General features: G+C 37.1%; 1 protein-coding gene across 3 annotated transcripts in view; it reads left to right on the top strand.

The window, feature by feature from the left end:
- The window catches only part of stac (SH3 and cysteine rich domain), a 90,888-nt gene extending 76,894 nt beyond the window's left edge, over positions 1-13,994 (top strand). The window contains exons 9-11 of one of the 3 annotated variants that reach the window (XR_011190717.1): positions 9,118-9,169; positions 10,395-10,494; positions 11,746-11,832. Coding sequence is in view for 2 of the 3 variants with exons in the window: in XM_015357177.2 (XP_015212663.1) it covers positions 9,118-9,169; positions 10,357-10,494; positions 11,746-11,844 (289 nt within the window). In the remaining variant the exon portion in view is untranslated. Of the gene's footprint in view, positions 1-9,117; positions 9,170-10,335; positions 10,495-11,745 lie in introns of those variants that run through there. The other 2 variants (XM_015357177.2, XM_015357178.2) reach the window with 2 other exon arrangements.
- Positions 13,995-19,438: the final 5,444 nt, after the last annotated feature.

Below are 19,438 nucleotides of genomic sequence, written 5' to 3'. Positions count from 1 at the left end.
TGGGAACTGTGTTCCCTTGGGAACTGTTCTGCGCTTGGGAACTTTGCTTTTTCCTTCCAAACTGTGTTACAGTATGTTGCCTGTTTTTACCTGGAGGACATGCAGGTCGTTCATTGGTTCAAAGTTTCATGGGCATCAGAGACGCACGTGGGGTTAACCTGCGCTACCAGTTCCTGATTGGCTGATGATGAGTAACCATGCCCTCTGACCTTAGGGTCGTAAACCAACTTTGAATAAGACTCTCCCTTGGAATCTCAGACTTTAAGGCGCCAGATAACCATTTGTTAAGGTTGCTGGAGAATCTCAGTGCTGGGGAGCTGTTCCTTATCAGGACACTCTATCAGCTAGAAAAACACCTTAATTGAACCAAATGGAATGGCCTCAAGCACCTCTGAGATGAAGGAGAGAGGGACTGGCAAGCGAACAGAAAACATAATTCCTGTATTTTAATAAGCCTCACCGCTACACTACTTTGCATGTGACAATATTATTGCATGTATAATGCAAGATATTAATGTAGGCAATATTATTCACAGATTAACTATCATGTTTTAACTCAATGTTATCTTGTATAAGCGCAAAAATATTTTTTTCTCCATAATAATAATTATTATAATTGCTTACACTTATATAGCGCTTTTCTGGACACTCCACTCAAAGCGCTTTACAGATAATGGGGACTCCCCTCCACCACTTCCAATGTGCAGCATCCACCAGTGCATCAGAACGCTCACCACACATCAGCTATCAGTGGGGAGGAGAGCAGAGTAATGAAGCCAATTGATAGATGGGGATTATTAGGAGGCCATGATTGATAAAGGGGATGGTAAATTTGGCCAGGACGCCGGGGTACACCCCTACTCTTTTCGAGAAACGCCCTGGGATTTTTAATGACCACAGAGAGTCCTCAGTTTTACGTCTCATCCGAAGGATGGTGCCTGTTTACAGTATAGTGTCCCCGTCACTACACTGGGGCATTAGGACCCACATGAGCCGCAGGGTGAGCGCCCCACTAACACCTCTTCCAGCAGCAACCTTAGTTTTTCCCAAGAGGTCTCCCATCCAGGTACTGACAAGGCTCACACCTGCTTAGCTTCAGTGGGCTGCCAGTTGTGAGTTGCAGGGTGATATGGCTGCTGGCATATGGTAGTGGTACCATGGTGGTAATAAGCATCTGGAGTTACTGTGTGAACGTCTGCTGGAGTCTGTGCGCGTGGGAATGTGTTGACGTTTGCATGTGGACGTGACAAGGAAGTGTCTCAAAAAGTTTTTTTTTTGCTAGCTTCAAAGCAGAGAGAATGTTCACTGAGGTGTAGGGGGTCCCCCAAGGTTTACGTTGGTTTCCCTATTTAATTATGTGGGTAATTTATTGTCAATGAACAGTCCAGAAACACCATATAAGATCACATTAAGATCACAGAAGGAGAGGCAAAAGAGAAAAGGGGAGAACAGAGAAGAGAGGAGAAAGGGAATGTCAGATCACATTAGAGAAGTCAGAAGGAGTTGAAACTTAAAGCTTGCACCAGGCGCGAGCCCCTGCTTCATGATCATCCAAACAAAATTTGATTGGAGATAAGTTTTTGAATCTTGCTAGAGAGCGACTACTATTCTGTGTTTTTAGGGAACTTGAGTTTCTGGATGAAAGATACCTCATTAAAAGATGACATTTCCTGATTGTGGGTGCATTTTTAGAATAGGACGATTCTAAAAATATCTTCAATTTTCTTAAAAAAGGCTCCCATTTACTTTGTGGCATCTGGGTTTGCAGAGAAAGAGATTTAACTGCAGACTGTATAACATTTATTTAGAAGGCAGCTTAACTCTTATTTTGGCCTCTGTAGGCATTATTTAAAACTTTAATACTTAGTAGCAGTCTGGGGTTTTCTGGATGATCAGGATGTTAGGCCTCTGAAATGTGTTGTATTTATACTGTATATAGTAGCTTGTGTTTTGCATGTTAGGTTGTGTGTAGTCTAGTGTTTTTATTGTTATTGATAATACATATTTGTTCACTATTTGTACAAGTGTGCCTGGATTATTACTCTTTTCACCAAGGCCGTGCCTCTAGTTAGTCTTTAATTCTAGCCATTGCTTGGGTATATTCTGGAGATAAATAATTTACAGATTATGAGTTATGGATATTTATTTTACTTATTGACTAAATTTCACAGTCAATGATATTCACCATTTTCACAAACACCCTCCCCCCATTTGTAACAATAAAGCATCTCTACTTTCTTTTTAAACATTAATTTAATATTTAACATATTGTAATGTACAGTATAAAATTAATAAAAGTCAAAACAGAATGCAAATTAAATTAAATCACTGCGCCATCTGTCGGTTTGCAGTGCAAGTCAAAATAAATGTGTTGTAAGGTGGTACAGTATGTATGCCGCATTCTGGCTCATTATTTAACCTGTATTCTGAATGGCTGGATCTGTACTGTATGTAGACTCCATTAGTAAATATAAAAAACACAATGCATTTCCTTAGAAACTTTCCTAGACAACATAAATGACAGTTTATGCAGTTCAGAAATGTCCTCCATTTCTGGTGGCAATAGGATTCTTAGATTTCTCAGCCCAAGTAAGTTAAGAAACTCTAATACCTCATAAAACACCAGGGTGATTACAAAACAAATCAAACACAAAAACATTGTGTATCGCAAAGTACCAGTGCACTTTGAAAAACTGAGATACAGTACATAGTTTTGTTTTACAATCTGAATCCTGTGTTAATTAGAGGTAGTGAGTTAAAACACGACAGAAGAGTTCTGAATGAATATTTAGGAGTGAAAACAGGAGTTATTGATTATTTACTGTACTGTACATATAAGAGCTCTTTGCTGGATCCTTTATAAAACAGCTTGAAGTGACGAAAAGAATAAGGGTTGTTGCTTTGCCAACATTGAAATCTCTTACTTACAGTAACAGGGCAGTACACTATTCATAGAATACACGATGCATGACAGTCTAATCTTATTTTTTGCATAAAACCAGCAATGCACTGAAGTGTTGAAACAGAAAACAATGGCAAAGGCGGGTACAAATTTTAGAAATGCACATTATCAGGCTCCATAAAGTATTTTCATTACAGTATATTTGTTTCAGGACTGTATCTGAAAATGAGGCACAAGCTTACTGTGAAAATGAATATATTGAATATATTCTTAATTTTAAGAGTGGCACATACTGTACATCCTACTATATTCTTGAGATATTCTTTATTCTTGATATATTCTATATTCTTGAGATTTTTTTATTTTTAAACAGTTAAAAAATTTTGTCTTAACATTCACATACTGTACAAATATAAGAACATCACAAAATATACAAAAATGTAACAACTCTAATCTATACAGGAACATTCAAATTTCAAAGAATTTCAATTTCAGAAATTTAAATTTCGGTTTCAGATAAGCTCCCCTTGTTCTTTGAAATTGTGTGGTTCTACATCTTTCTGCTGCCCTTCTTTTTTCAATTCTTAATTAATACTTAAATTCTTAAACAATAAGCATAGTAAAGGGGTTAAAATAATATTACATTTGAGATTGTAATATTACATTATTTGCACTCTTAAATTTATTTTTTGAGAATAACCCCCAAAAAATTCTAAGGATAAAACTTGTACATTTTCAATATTAACCAACCACAATCTCCGTTCCACTCTACAGCCCCCTTGCCTTTACTACTTTAGCTCTGCTCATTCACATCACTGCGCCCAGTATTGCTTTCGCGAACGGAGCTCATCCTTGTAAATCTTAGTTCTCTACGCACCCTGATTAAGTTAACTCTCTGGGTCTCGAATATCGTGGTCGTCTCTGACTATAGTTTTGGATTACTATTTGGACTTGTTACTCAGCTACCTTCGGAAACATCTAAAGGATTTGCATAGGGTTCAACAAACTACTTTTAGTCTACAATTTCTTTGGCTAAGCCTAACATTCCTACTGTGGTCACCTATACTGTAGCTGTAACATCATCACTTAATAAAAAGGTCAATACAGTACACATGATTTTAATATATATATTAAATATATATATATAGTCTTTACTTATCCCCAAGGGATGAGAAGGTGAGAAAATTGTAGTATTCTTGTTATTTATTATATTTATTTTTTATTAACATTACACTTAAATTAAGTTAAGTTAGTTATGTTAATTCAAGTTAAATTGTTGACAATTTGACTATTGACAACTTAAGACAATACACATGCATTTCTGAAATTACATTCCTGAATGTCTCCCATTGCATTCTACTATCTTTGGGAGAACACAAAAAAGTCTGTTAGTCAACTTCTTCTCTCAGAAATTATGAATTGCTAACATGAGTTCTTGTTTCACCTCCGTTTTGCTATATTTCAAATCTACTATTGGAGGAAGTGCCAGACTCTTTCTCTTAAAATAAAATCTAATTATTATAACATAAATATTGATGTTTTGTTAATTTTATATATCACAGTGTATTAAATGTTCACTTTACATTCAAATGAACTGAAGTTCAGTTCAACTGACCACAAAGTGATAAAGAGGGCAGGAGATGGTAACTTCTCCCAGGGAATGTCTCACCGTAATAATAATAACAACATTACTTTATTAACTCTTTACAATTTCTTGCATTAGGAATGATCTTTTCACATACCCCAGCTTGCTCTCCATAAGACACATAGACAGGGAGAGATCCTGGGGTCAGAGTGCAGGGTCTGCCATTGTAAAGCGCCCCTGGAGCAGCTGGGGTTAAGGGCCTTGCTCAGGAGCCAAACGGTGTAGGATTCCTCTGCCGGCTGCGGGATTTGAACCGGCAACCTTCCAGCCACAGGCACAGAGCCATCATTCCGCCCCAAATGTATAATAATGTATAATAATACAGTGTGTGATCTCCTGTCATGGCCTAAGGAACAGACAGTGCGCCTGTCTCTCAATAGTGTTGAACATTTTATTTTACGTTAAGTGTCCAATAACAAGTGTAGGTATATACTGTACAGTTAAGGAACAATAATAGGTTTATTCCATGCTGAAAAAAAGAAGAAAGAGAACACAACGTTTCGGCCGTGGAGCCTTCTTCAGGTGTGAGAGAGACAGGGCAGTAGGCAAAGGTAAAGTAGCGGGAGAACAAAGGTTGGGAGGGAGGAGGAGTGAGAGGCGGGAGCAGGGGACACTGTACAGTAATACTGTATATAAAATATAATGTACTATATACAGTATAAGCAGTACAATACATATATTGTAGGTATGTAATTGAAATGTAAAAAAAAATAACAATGACAGCAAAAGGTAATTTAAAATAACCACAAGTGAACCAGTTACAGAAATAGATACAGTTGTTCACATGAAAGTGGAATGTGCTACTACTACCAACTTAATAAATTATATTTAATTACATACTGTGAATTAATAATATTAATAATGATTAAACTATTTTTTTCAACTACCAAAATTCCTTTAGTTACATGATTCCGTATTAATATTCCCTATTAAGTGGATTTTAAAAAGTTCAACAACTTTTATTTACAACAATATTGACAGCAAGTATTCACAGAAAGGTTAAAACATTATAGGTTTTTATAGTGTATAAACTTTATATTGATCAAGCACCTCAAAATATTTCCAAAATAACCACAATAAGTGACCGAGTTAAAGAATTTGATGAAAAAGACTTTGACAGAAAATTTTTATTAATAATAATAATAACATCACTTTATTAACCCTTTACAATTTCTTGCATTAGGAATTGTCTTTTTCGCATACCCCAGCTTGCTCTCCATGAAGAGGAGCTATGAAGAATGTTGAGTACAACTTGTACTTTATTTTTACTAGTGTACTTTATTTTTAACTACCACTACCACCCAAACCCAGTGGAGTCTTCTTAGGTGAGTTTGGTGATTTTCTCTCATTCTTATCCCTTAAATTTAAAAGGATCCTTATTCTAGGGGACTTTAATATACACATTGATTCAACCTCTTCCAGTCTGGCTAAAGACTTCCTTTCTCTTTTGGGATGCTTTGACCTTACTCAGTTTGTTTGTACCCCTACACATAACAAAGGACACACCTTAGACCTAATTATTGCAAATGACTCCTTTGTCTCCCACTGCTCCCCCCTTGATCTAGGCCTCTCTGACCACTTAGCCATTCTCTTCAATCTGGAATTACCCGTTTCTAACACTTCCCCCTCACGCTCTGTAAATTTCCGCAACTGGCGATCAATTGATCACCCAAGGTTTGCAAATTCTGTTCTGTCCTCCTTATCCTGTTTCTCTTCCTCTGACCCTCTAGAGGACAAAATACAGTTACTTGACAATGCTCTTTTATCTACCCTCGACACCTTTGCTCCTTTAAAAACTCGAACCATCTCCTTCTCTCGCCCTGCCCCCTGGTACAATGACCATCTGCGTTTCATGAAGGCAGCCTCTCGCGAACTTGAGTGTAGGTGGCATCTTTCCGGCCTAAATGTACATTATCAGGCCTGGAGAGATTACTTATCTGATTATAAGGTTACTATAAAGTCTGCTAGATCTACCTACTTCTCTCACATCATTGAAAATCACCAAAACAATCCCAGACATCTTTACTCCACCATCAACAGACTGCTCAAGCCAAACTGCCCTACCACATTACCTGCCTCATCACAACTTTGCAACACATTCTTAGATTTCTTTAGTTCTAAGATTGACAACATCCGGCATCACATTCTCTCCACTACGGATATAATTTCCACACCTCTTCCCTCCTCATCCAACTTCTCTGGTTCCCGTCTCTCCAGCTTCTCTCTTCTTGACTCAGCATCCCTAAACAAACTAGTTACGCGCATGAAACCCACCACATCTATTTTAGATCCCATTCCCACCACTTTATTCCAGTCCTGTTTCTCTTCTCTCTGTCCCATTGTCCTCAATATAATACATGAATCCTTGAGCACCGGCATTGTACCAACGGTCCTCAAAACTGCTGCTATTACCCCAGTGCCAAAGAAGCCTTACATGGCTCTCGACAATCTTAACAACTTTCGCCCCATCTCCAACTTACCCTTTCTCTCCAAAATTCTAGAACGTGCTGTCACACTTCAGTTACATAACCACCTCATGACAAACAACCTTTTCGAACCCCTCCAATCTGTCTTCCGTCAACTTCATAGCACAGAAACCGCCCTAGTCAAAGTCACCAACGATCTCCTAATAGCTTCTGATTCTGGTTCTCTTTCCATACTCATCCTTCTTGATCTCAGTGCTGCCTTTGACACTGTTGACCATACCATCTTACTTTCTTGTCTTGAGACTATGTTTGGAGTCTCTGACACTGCCCTCAAATGGTTTAAGTCTTACCTCACTGATCGCTGTCACTTTGTCTCTCTCAATGGGTACAGGTCTGAAATTGGTCTTGTCAAGTCTGGTGTCCCCCAGGGCTCAATACTGAGACCTTGCTCTTCAGCATTTACATGTTCCCACTTGGTCAACTTTTAAGATCACATGGCCTCAGCTTTCATTTTTACACTGACGATACTCAAATATACATCCATACCCAAACTGACACTGATGTGGCTGTCTCTATTCTATCTAATTGCATCTCTGAAATAGAAATTTGGATGACTCAAAACTTCCTTCATCTTAACTGCGACAAGACTGAAGTCATGCTTATTGGTACTCCCCATCAACTTCGTAAAGCCAGTCCTGTAACCCTATCTGTAGATGGCTCTGTACTTGAGCTTCAATCAAAATTGAAAAACCTTGGGGTTATAGTCGATTCTGGCTTAACATTCGACCCACATGTACAACATACTGTCAAAACATATTTTTTTCACCTTAGAAATATCGCAAGACTACGCCCTATGCTATCATTAACTGTGGCTGAAAAGCTGATCAACATATTTGTATTCTCTCGAATTGACTACTGCAATGCTCTACTCGCTGGGGTATCTAAATCTACTCTGAACAAACTGCAGTATGTCCAAAATTCAGCAGCCAGAATCCTGACCAGGTCTAGTGCAAGTGTTCACATTACTCCTATCCTGGATTCCTTGCACTGGCTTCCTGTCAAATTCCACGTAGACGTTAAAATCGTCATGCTCACCTATAAGGCTCTACATGGCTTGGCACCTCAATACCTGTCATACAAGTGCTGCAAACTAAGGACTTTCACCGTACTGTACTAATTCGTTTAACATGAGAACTAGTCAGGAATGCAAGTACACTATACTGTATGATCCATAATGCTCACTTGGTTTTGTTTTTATATAGTGCCATAGTCATCATGCAAACAGCTCCATCAACCCTGGATTCATTAAAACCCAATCATTAATCATTTAATTAATCATTTAAACCCAATGAAAACCTCTCCAATATGGAACAATGTAGGAAAGAAACCTAAACTGCATGTCCTTGGAAGACTGGAGGAAACCATAGCATTAGCAAAAAAATATGCATGAACACAGGGAGAACATTCAAAGTCACATAGACAAATACCCCTTCTTAAAGTAGGAATCAAGATCATTAGTAAAGCTATAGAGCTCACCGCCATAGCATTGTTATAAGACTTATAAAACCACAGGTCCTTTATTCTATTTTTTTTTATTTTAAAATATAAGTTCATTATGGATTTTATGTAAATCTCTTGATATACAAGATCCATTACATGTAGCTTGAAACAGGGCAACAGGTTGTCTGCTTACATTACCTAAAAATGTATTATGTGACATTTTTGCCCAGTTCACTGGAGCAGACAACACAGACAAGTGTGCACATCTCACATGTTGATAATTTGTCTTGAAATGCAGGGGAAAAATCTCTCTTTCATGGAAAACATCTCATTAGCATTTAAATACATAACTTAATATATCAACCAAATGAAGGCCATTCCCCATTGACAGCACAAAATAGAAATCCAAGAGAGACTGTCAATGTAGACTGTTAATGTTGAAATGTAAAATGAGGTTTCTCTATTACTCATTAGCCTTAATGAGTCGTATTCGTGATGTTTTAGAAATCACTGACCCTTGTGCAGCAACTATGACAGGACTCTGTTGCTTGGTCTTTTTAATATTGCTACTGGAACTGTAGAATTGAGTAATTCTACTTACACAAAATCATCAGTTGATTAAGATTGTGTCTTTACCATTTCAGACCTGGAGACCGAATCATATTAGCGGATGACTCAAATGACGACTGGTGGAAGGTAAGAGGAGAAGCCTTCTACTTCCCGTGAACCTGATTAATCCTTTTAGTAGCCCATTCCAGCAAATCCGTTGTCAGATTGAGCTGAGCAAGGTGGAGACAGGTGTGAATGTTAGAATTTTTTTTTTAAAACCAATCAGCTTACATGTGACGAAAATCCTCCTTTTTGCTTGTACAGTGGCAATAGTATTCAGTACAGGAGCATTTTGATAAGATGTTAATATTCCTGTTTGGCTGCAAAAGGTATGACAGCAAGTAGGTGTGGATCATGATGAAATCTGCCAAGCATAAATTCAATCAGTAGTTTTTAAGAATAAAATATTGAATTTTATTTTATGGCCTCCAGTGCCAAGCTGTTTGTAAATTCAGTTATTCTTTTGCTGGCCTGCTTCAAATTTGTGCATACAGTATCCATCCATTTTCTAACTGCTGTCTCCAAGTCAGGGTTTATAGATACTGTTAAAATTCAACTACATTTATTATATTCTAACTGCAGCTTTATTTAGTAGCTAGCTACTATACTTGTATTAATTATACAGATTTGCAAAACAATTGTAGGATCAAGGCAAAGGCCAGCTAGAGGTTTGAATACTAATCACATAACAAAAACGTTTGTTTGTTGAGTAAGGCAGCTAAATTGTGACTAACAGCGGTTAGTTATTATTGTTACGCAGTCAATGGGAGTGGTTAAATAAAAATGTACTTGAATAGCACGTAAAATTTAGGCACATGAGAAATAGCATGTGCGTTCTTTATTTTCTGGCACAGCTCTGGCAAATGTAAAATCAGAATTTCCTAAAATAAATAGGATGTTTTCTACTGTTAACGGTTATTCTTATATTTTTGTCCTCTTTAATTACTGTAATATACAGTAGCACCACTGTTTTGATACTACAGTTAATTACGGTCATGGAGATCATGGATAGAACATGGAGATCATGGATAGAAAAGTTTTAGTTTTGTTAGATGTCATAACTCCAGTGTAATATACCCTTATAGTGAGATTGTATTGTTGTATTGTATATTATTGTATTGTATTACCTGCATTATGTGTGGAAGTTTGTTTTTCAGTATTTTAGTAAACACTGTCTTTTTTCACTTTGCATATTGCAACTGTACATCTTTCTATTATGCTGCCTTAGATTGAATTTAGTGAATGATGTTCAGTGTCCTTTGGGAATTTTTTAGGGTGTTATTGAAGACAGAGTCGGATTTTTTCCTGCCAGTTTTGCTCAGCAGGTGAGGGCTGGTGAGAGAGTTTACAGATGCACCAGAACCTATATTGGCTGCAAGGAACAAGGACAGATAACCCTAAAGGAGGGCCAGGTGTGTCCTTTTTACCTGATTCACGTTTCTGGTAGCTGTACTGTACATTCTTGTGTAGAATATACTTAAAATATGGTTTGTGGCTTTTTGTCTGGGATTAGGATTAATAAGTGATCAATTCTGACATTTGCTTGTACTGTTCCAAGGTGTACAGTACAATTACTGTGGCATGCATGTACTGTATAGCAACGTACTGTATGGTAAACCATGTGCATATTCACAGAAGTATATGAGTATACTGTAACAGAAGTATGTATGACAAGGTCATTTTTTTCTAAAATGAATGTGCCTGGGCTTAAATATGGCATAATTCATTTCTGAATTGTTTTCGTTCACATTCAGGTTCAAAATATCCCTGAAAAACCACCACAATCTGAGAACTATGTGCATTTCTATTCATGCTGAGTATTATTTGCAGGTTAACTACACCACTGAACCTGGAAAGCCCCAGTCCACCAGCTTTTACAGCAGCTGATCAGATTCTTAAGAACAATTGAACTAAACACGAGATGTGTTAAATAAGTAATTTTAGGGAATTCAAAACTGCAAACTTAATTTCCCCTAGCAGGCAAATTCTATAGTTGACTGATTTACATGCTTAATTTATCATTAACTTACAAACATTTCTGTTATTTAGAAATAGGAGTTTATGGTACTTAGAAAAATTGATTTTTTCCATGATCAGAGATTAAGTCAGATGAACTCCATGACTTGTTAGAGCTTTTTCAATCTTAACCCTAACTCTTTAACCTTAATTTCTAAACAGATCCAACCAGAAAAATAATCTTCAATCAATCTTTGACTCAGTTCACTGTGAATCCATAAAGACCTATTATAAAAACTTGATTTCAACTTCTTTGTTTACTATTACCATACAGTAGATAAAAAATAATTTTGAAAAGTAACTATCACATAGAGCTGGAAGCAGGGAAGTTGTGTATCAGCAGTGATCCAGTGGTGGAATTGAATTACAGAATGCAGGTAAAATTCAATAACCTGTAAGGTCAGTATTGCCAGAAGATGGCTGAATGAGCTAAATACTTTTTTTAATTCACTTTAATTCTTATTTATTTGCCCTAGTGATCATCTACAGTATAAACCCTTAGCAATCACATGGTAAAAACAACTCATAATTTTTGTTGAATTTATAGTTTGTACTGTAGCTATAAACTGAGAGCTTTCTGCCAGGAATACAACCACATTATTATAGATTGTTAGTTTCTACTTTTTCTCCCTTTTATTTCATTCCAGATTTGTGTAACCAACGAAGACGAAAACAATGGCTTCATTAAAGTGTCTAGTGGGAAAAAGAAAGGATTTGTACCATTTGATGTTTTGGAAAATATCTGAAGAAATGAAAGAAAGGCAGTACCAGTGTTGTTCATCCTCATTTTGCACTGTGCCAGCAAATGTTTTGCAGCTCATGACATATGCTGAGAACCAGACAGAATTATCCAAGATAATTTTAGAATATGCATATAAAAAATCTGAGAAAAATGAAGATATCCGGAGGAGGATACAAAGGGATTAAAGCCTAGAACTGCTAATTGCAGTGCTGACAGATGTATTGTACTATCATCACTGCAGCCTTGGAATTGCTTCATTGATTTTATACTGCAAAGGACAGAAGCTCAGAAGGATGTAGAAAGTTCATGCATTTGGAAAGCAGACCATTAGTTTTCTATGAGCTATATCTACAACTAGGCTGGGTCCTGGTTGTTTCAGGTTATTAAGATTATATGTAACTTAATTGTCTTATAGACTGTCTCTGTAAATGTGCTAGAAGAACAACAAAATGTCTCTTTGCTGTCTATATGCATACAGATGCTTTACAGTTCTGAGGCAGACTTTAGTGCCTGTATATTTTTAGCCATAGCTTTTAAATTTTTAAATGATCTACTGTATGTCTGCACTGTATGTTGCATGTATGCAAGAGATTGCTGAATAGCTGCTGCAGAAAAAAAAAAACAGGGAACAAGATGTTTGTACACATATTTTGTATCTTTCTACATTAGATCAAATACCTTTAATTTGGTGGGTGGCACAGTGGCAAAGCAGCACAGTGGGTAGTATTGCTGCCTTGCATTGCTGGGGCCCTGGGTTCAATTCAAAACCTGGGCTGCTATCTGTGAGGAATTTATACTGTATGTTCCTGCCATGTGTGTGAGGGTTTCCATTTGGTGCTCTGGTTTCTTCCAACAGTACCACAAAATACTGGTTGGTTAATTGGCTTCTGGTATAATTCACCGTGGTATGAGTGCGAGTGTGTCTGTGTTTGTGTGTCTGCCCTCTGAAGGACTAAAGTCCCATCCACAGTATACCCCATCTTGCACTCACTGTTTGCTGTTTCCCCCGTGACCTTTAATTGAAAGAAATGGATAGATGGATTTTAATTTTGATGTGGGTTGATTAATATCCCTATTAAGGATATACGTACCAAAAGAGGGCAGTTCAACTCTAGTCCCTGAAGTGTGCCTGCAGGTTTGTGTCTTTAAAGTTTTTTTTTTCCTGAAGTGTTCAAAGAAGTTGGGAAATTCATCAAATTATAGCCAGTGATGAGCTGATTTATGTGATTTAGAGCTGGGCTGGAAAAAAAATCAAAAGACACACAAGGACCAGTTTAGGACCACCCTGTCTAACATAATAAATCTATCTGTACCATTACTTGTGAATATGAAATTGTGTTAACCTCTTGCTTTTATTTTTTAATGCTATAGAAATATGTCATGTATATTAACACATATAAATGTGAAAATGCATATATATGTAATATTTAAGCACAGAATTAAGATTAGTCAAAATAGTTTTCTAGAATTTGCATGGTGAATATCCCTATTTAATTCCCAGTGAATCACAAAAAGTACCTGTGTGGTTTAAGAACAGAAGACATCTGTTTTCTTTAGTGTTATAGCACCAAAGAAGAATACCTAGCAGAATCCAAGATAACACCAATGCCTATAATGTTATGCACTTGGAATTAACAGGATCATTTAAGAAGTCTAAAATTTATCATTGCTGTTTACAAGGTTACTACAGTATGTAAACAGAATAACAATTACAATGCATTTTTTATCTACAGTATGTGATTGAGCTGCACATTGGTGCAAACAAGAACTAAACCAAGTCATCTCTTTCATGCTAAATCATTCAGAGCAGGAAGAAGAGTACTGCCCGGCCTCTTAAATAACATTGTAGGTCTTACTAACTTACTAACAGACTCATCAAGGACAAAGGTCTGTACAGAATTTTGCATATAAATTAATATCAGTATATATTCTTGCTGCACATAAATGGGCAAAATACGTTTTACTTATTTTTTCTCTTATATTTTCTGTGTTATTTTCAAACGTCTGCTTGGCTGTCAGTAGCATGGGTAACCTTGCCTTCTTTTTCAGGCATGTGACATTACCTTCCGAATGCTATGGACAGAGAAGTGATTTGCAGTTTTTGTATCTTGGATTCTTTAAAAATACAAAATAAACAGTAAAATTAACCAAGAACTATGTTTCATATGACATTTCTGTGTTATATTAAAAATATAAAAACCTCAGGTGAAACCTTTAGAATTGTTTTCTTAATTTTTAGGCTGGTTTGTGTGTATTTTTCTGTTTTAAGGTTCTATTCAGACTTTATAAAATACTTCTTTGTCCTTATTAAACTATGTTGAAATATGTTGTTTCAACATATGTTGAAATCTTCTGTACAGTTATCTTCCTTATATTTATCTTGATCTTTTCTACTATAGAAAAAAATGCTAATGCTAATAACACCTAAAAAGACACCTATAAAAGCTTACTGCTGTTTTAAAAACCTTTTTAAATCTAATGGACATGTCCATAATAGATATATATCTGTACAGTGATAAGTATTTGATAATGTAACAAGTAATAGGTTTATTCCATGCTGAAAAGAGAAGAAAGAAAACACAATGTTTCGGCTATGGAGACACCTGAAGAAGGCTCCACAGCCGAAATACTGTGTTTTCTTTCTTCTCTTTTCAGCATGGAATAAACCTATTACTTGTTCCTTTGCAGCCTACGCATACTGACACAGCTACCCACCTGAACTATTTGATAATGTACACAACAATTGGTTACCCTTTCTGCACAGCTGCACCACTGGGCATCAGGGTCATTTGCACATATAAATGATTTGGTTTCTTCCCTGGTTTCCTAGATTTTCAGCAGTCTGAAAGGTTACCAGGTTAAAACTACTTTTGGTCAATTTTAGTCAACTCTATGACTCTGAGACTGTATCAAGGTAAGTCATGAATGCTCCATGAATCAATAACCAAAAATAATAATAAAGAAACATTCCATTAAGGCCCTCCCAGCTCCCATTACAAAAATGCTGAGACTAGACTTCAAATCTAATTTTGCATATTGACCCTTTTGTCCTCTGCTCCATTACACATAATGGCTTCTGAATGCTGAGGAGAAAGAGAGGTCTAAGGAAGAGTCCCTGATACACAATGCCAGACTGTGTGAAATGCTTTCACATGCTAATGTTACTCTTGCTACAGTACATGTATGGGAACTCCAACAGGCAGTGCAAACCATTGTGGCAAGGCAGGTAGATGACACGCACTCTACACTCTACAAACTACAAATAAAGCACAGAAGGAAAGAGCAAATCCTATAGACAACAACAACCTTAGTCCCTTCCATGTTTTAGCTGAGCCTTTCAGGATCTGCTGTGTGGCATTTCAAAGTCTGTACTCGGGGAGAAAAAGCAGTCCCTCCTTTCCTCATGCTCTGTAGAACGGTCCATAGTGCTTTAATTCCTACCGAGTGACCGTAGCCTGTTTCACCAGAGCGAGCAGTCATGTGCGTCTGCTGCCTTGCAAGTACCGGCTGGCGTGAGAGGGACCTGTGAATGGCTCAGAACATTGGCAGGGGCCACTGGATTGACAATGCAGTTGCACTGCAGCACTGTCCTCAAGTGCTAGAGGTATTGGATGGAGATGAGATGAGCCATCTTTGCCTGTGCTCTGGGAAGTCTTATAAACCAGCCTTGGACACTGCCGATGACGACAGAAAGGCAGGGAATGGCCACATGAACAGTAGAAGGACAGCTACAGAGTTGCATTCCACATTCTCTGTTCTTCTGGGGTCCAAAAAGAATACAAATTGTCAACAGGTAACTCAACTTTTCCCATGGAAATCTAGAAATCTCAACTGTAAAGTACATTCAGGACTTCAGCTTTCTTGTCCTCACCACATCTTTGCTTGAGCCCCCAGCATACTTCTGGTTTCTTCCTGATACACCTCTGCTTGTCCACATAACACTTAACAATGTTAACATCTTTCAGTGGATCGATTTCTCTTTTCCTACTGTAATAAATTTCCATAAGTTTCTATAGTATGTGTGTATTTTATGATAAAAAGGTTTCATAATCAGTTACACTGCTTTATCAGCTATCTTTCAAATGTGAAGCTTCTCCGAGGTAGTTATCCACATCTGGAAGCTCAAAGTAATCTTATAGTGCCAAATCTTTTTCTTTGACAAGACCATTGTAGTCGTTTGTACATTTTAACATTAATCATGACCAAGAGAGCAAATCTTGTGGATCTGGTGGATTTCTCTACGCTTGGTTACAAATCTTGAGAAAAGACTCACTAAAATGACTTTGTATATATCCTTAGTTATATCCCTTTCCAGATAAAAAGGTTTGATTGTCAGTTTTACTGTTTTAACTGCCCTCTCTTGAAAGAAAAGCTGTTTCATGTATTGCTCTTTCTGGGTCAGGCCTGGTGTCCTGAGTTCATTTTATTGTGGAAGGTATTACAGCCGTGCATTCAGAACAGCAGCCGTAAGATCCACAGCGGGAGGCAAAGACTGGCCAGCTGCACATCTTGTAGCTATATGGTCTCTTTGCTCTAATTCCTGGGGTGCAGGTCACTGACACATGGGGAAAGCAGAGAAACTAATGAATAGGTAATGAGAGTCATTTGGGAAGAGTCCAATTTTGAAATATTCAACATCGTTATCTTCTTACTAAATGATAATAAATAATCTAATTTTTTTAAATATATTAAATATAACACTGCCCTAGGCTAGGACTGTTAGCCCTTCATTTGCTCGTCTATGGACAGCATGTTTGCTCCATTGTACTTTTTGGACAATCAGTCTGTATAAACCTATGCACATTTTGCACATATTTTATTGTTTTTACAGTGACTATGATCATCACATTTTGCACACACCTATGTATTTATTTATTTTTTATTTATTTATTTGTATTTATTTTGCTGTCTTTTGTTTTATAACTATTCTGATGTCTGTTTTGCTTGTCTTGGGTTGGACTGCTGTAACACATCAATTTCCCTACGGGATTAATGAAGTATTATCTATCTAAATAATCTGTGCTGTTAATACTGTTAACACCTGTCCCCCATGTAAGAACACTTAAAAATATTTAATGAAACCCACCCTGAATTTAGTATGGGAGATGTGTGGAAACCAGAAAACCAACCCACATGATCACAAAGTTCTTTTATGCATCATCTATACTGCATATTTCTGTGTATTTAATCATCACTGTAAAATGCAAGAGAAGCATAGATTCATAGAGAAGCGAGTCCCAGGGCTCCCGTCTTACTCACATTTAACAATCTTTTCAACTGATATTGATTTAGCAAGTCCCTGAAGACAATCTATATTCATTATATCGTGAAGGTAATTAAGGAAACTGTTGAGAGAGACACATTGTATAATTCAGCAGCATAGAAAAAATAATTATTGTTCACATTATTTTTCTAGCTGATTTTATTCCTAATAAACTTTAAATCCAATAATGACTCCAGTATCCTTCCTACTGTAGGTAGACTATTGAGCCATTTAACACATTTTGTAAGGTGCAAACATTTGGCTTAGTTTTGTGGTTTATAAGAAAGATAAGAAATCATCTATCCAGCCATTTTGAAACTGTTTCATCCAATTCAGGATTAAAGGGGAGCCAGAGCCTATCCCAGTAAGAAAAAGTAAAACAAGGTACAACTTGGATTTATTGCCAGTCCATTGCAGCGAAAACACAGAGATATGCATAGAGACATGCACATTCTCACATATAGGGATAATTTTCCCATAAGCAAATGAACTTCACAGTATGTTTTGGACTGTGGGAGGAAACCAGAACACATAAAGGAAACCCACACAAACAAAGAGAGAACATGCAAACTCCGTACAGATAGCAACCCAGGTCTGGTATTGATCTCAGAGTCCCAGCACAGCGAGGAAACAGTGCTACCCACTATGCTACCTTGCTACCCACAGTTAAGAAATATCATCTCCCAAATGGAATTGTGTTGATTTTACCCTTCAGGAAAAAAATCATTATGGGTTATTTTGTTTTTGTGATAAAATAGCAACAGTGTAAGAACTACTGCTCATACATTACTAATGTTTTCATAATAAGAGATGATAAAAAAATGTAGGACATGAAATTAAGCAAGTGTAGGGCATCCAGAAAATGGATGTTGTGCAAACATTTTATAGCAACCCATTCATCTGGATCAATAATGTAAAAGAAGAGATTGAAGGCTCAGTAATGTTAAAGGTTTGAAGATAATTTTAAAAGTTTGGAAAGTATGGGTATGGAAAAAACCTGAATAGCATGATCTCTGAAAAAGGAACTAAAGGAGCTGAGAAGGGCAGCCCTCAGTAAGGCAAGTGGTGCAGATCGGCAAACTTAAGGGTTGATGTGGTGACAAGTGAATAGAGAGAGTGTGGAATGAAGTGCAGGCTAGAAACAGAGACTGCTGAGTCAGGCTAGGAGCTGAAGCTGGTGTGCCAGGCAATTCTGAGAGCTGAAGCTTCTGTTTGAAAAGTTAAAAAGTAGGTGGCATAGATCCCTCAGTTTAGTCAGAATATATTTTTACTTTAATTAATCTAATTATTGGATTTAGCTACGCTGCTGAAACATTTTTGTAATCAGCCTTTGAGAGTGCACTGCTCTTTAAGAATTGTGTTAAAATCTTAAAGTACTATGAATTGAATATAACTTCTCAATTTGTTGTACTGTACATTCCCTCAAATACTGTTATACTGTAGCTAGGGAGAGGACCCTCATGTTTGTTCATATCACCATATTGTACTGTATATTATTATTATTTTATTGAGTGATATGACTGGTAATTTCCTTAAGGGCTGTTGGGTAAATAAGTTTTTATAATTAAATTTTTGTTTTTGTCTTTAAAGCCCTCTAGACTTTGATGTTACCCATTACATGAAGATATGGGATATTTCATTTTAAAGAGTAGCTATCAATCAGAGGGGCCATATACCAAATTAAAGTTATATACTCATACACTGGTACAGTATATGGCATAGCAAAATTCTATTTAGCTAGCTCTCAGACAATAAGTAGTACAAAAAAACAACAATACAATTGTGTAAGAAAAGAAAGAGGCAACAGGCAATGTGCAAAACAACAACAGGTAACAGGTGATGTGCAAAACAACAACAGTTGTGCAAAATCATACATCAGAGTGAAATAAAGGACAGAAAGTTATGGGGAGTGAATGTCTTCCAGATGGTAGAGGGTCAAACAGTCTGTAACTGGGGTGTGTAGGGTCTTTGATGATGCTTAGAGTTTTCCTCAAGCACCGTCTGTCATAAATGTCCTGGATGGATGGGAGAGCAACCCCAGTGATGGACTGGGCAGTTTTCACCACCCTGTAGGGCATTGCGGTCAGAAGTACTGCAGTTGCCATACCACACTGTGATGCAACCTGTCAGTATGTTTTCTGTAGTGCATCTGTAAAAGTTAGTGAGGATCTGGGGAGATATCATAGCTTTCTTCAACGGTCTTAGGAAGTACAGGCGCTGTTGTGCTTTCTTAATCAGACAAGTGGCGTTGAGAGACCATGTGAGGTCCTCGGTGATATGGACGCTAAGGAATTTGACGTTACTGACCCTTTCCACTTCAGTCCCGTTAGTGTGG

Source organism: Lepisosteus oculatus, chromosome 10, assembly GCF_040954835.1.
Source record: "Lepisosteus oculatus isolate fLepOcu1 chromosome 10, fLepOcu1.hap2, whole genome shotgun sequence".
NCBI lineage: Eukaryota > Metazoa > Chordata > Actinopteri > Semionotiformes > Lepisosteidae > Lepisosteus > Lepisosteus oculatus.
The sequence above is the reverse complement of the archived record's forward strand: the minus strand, read 5'-3'. Positions and strand labels throughout refer to the sequence as shown.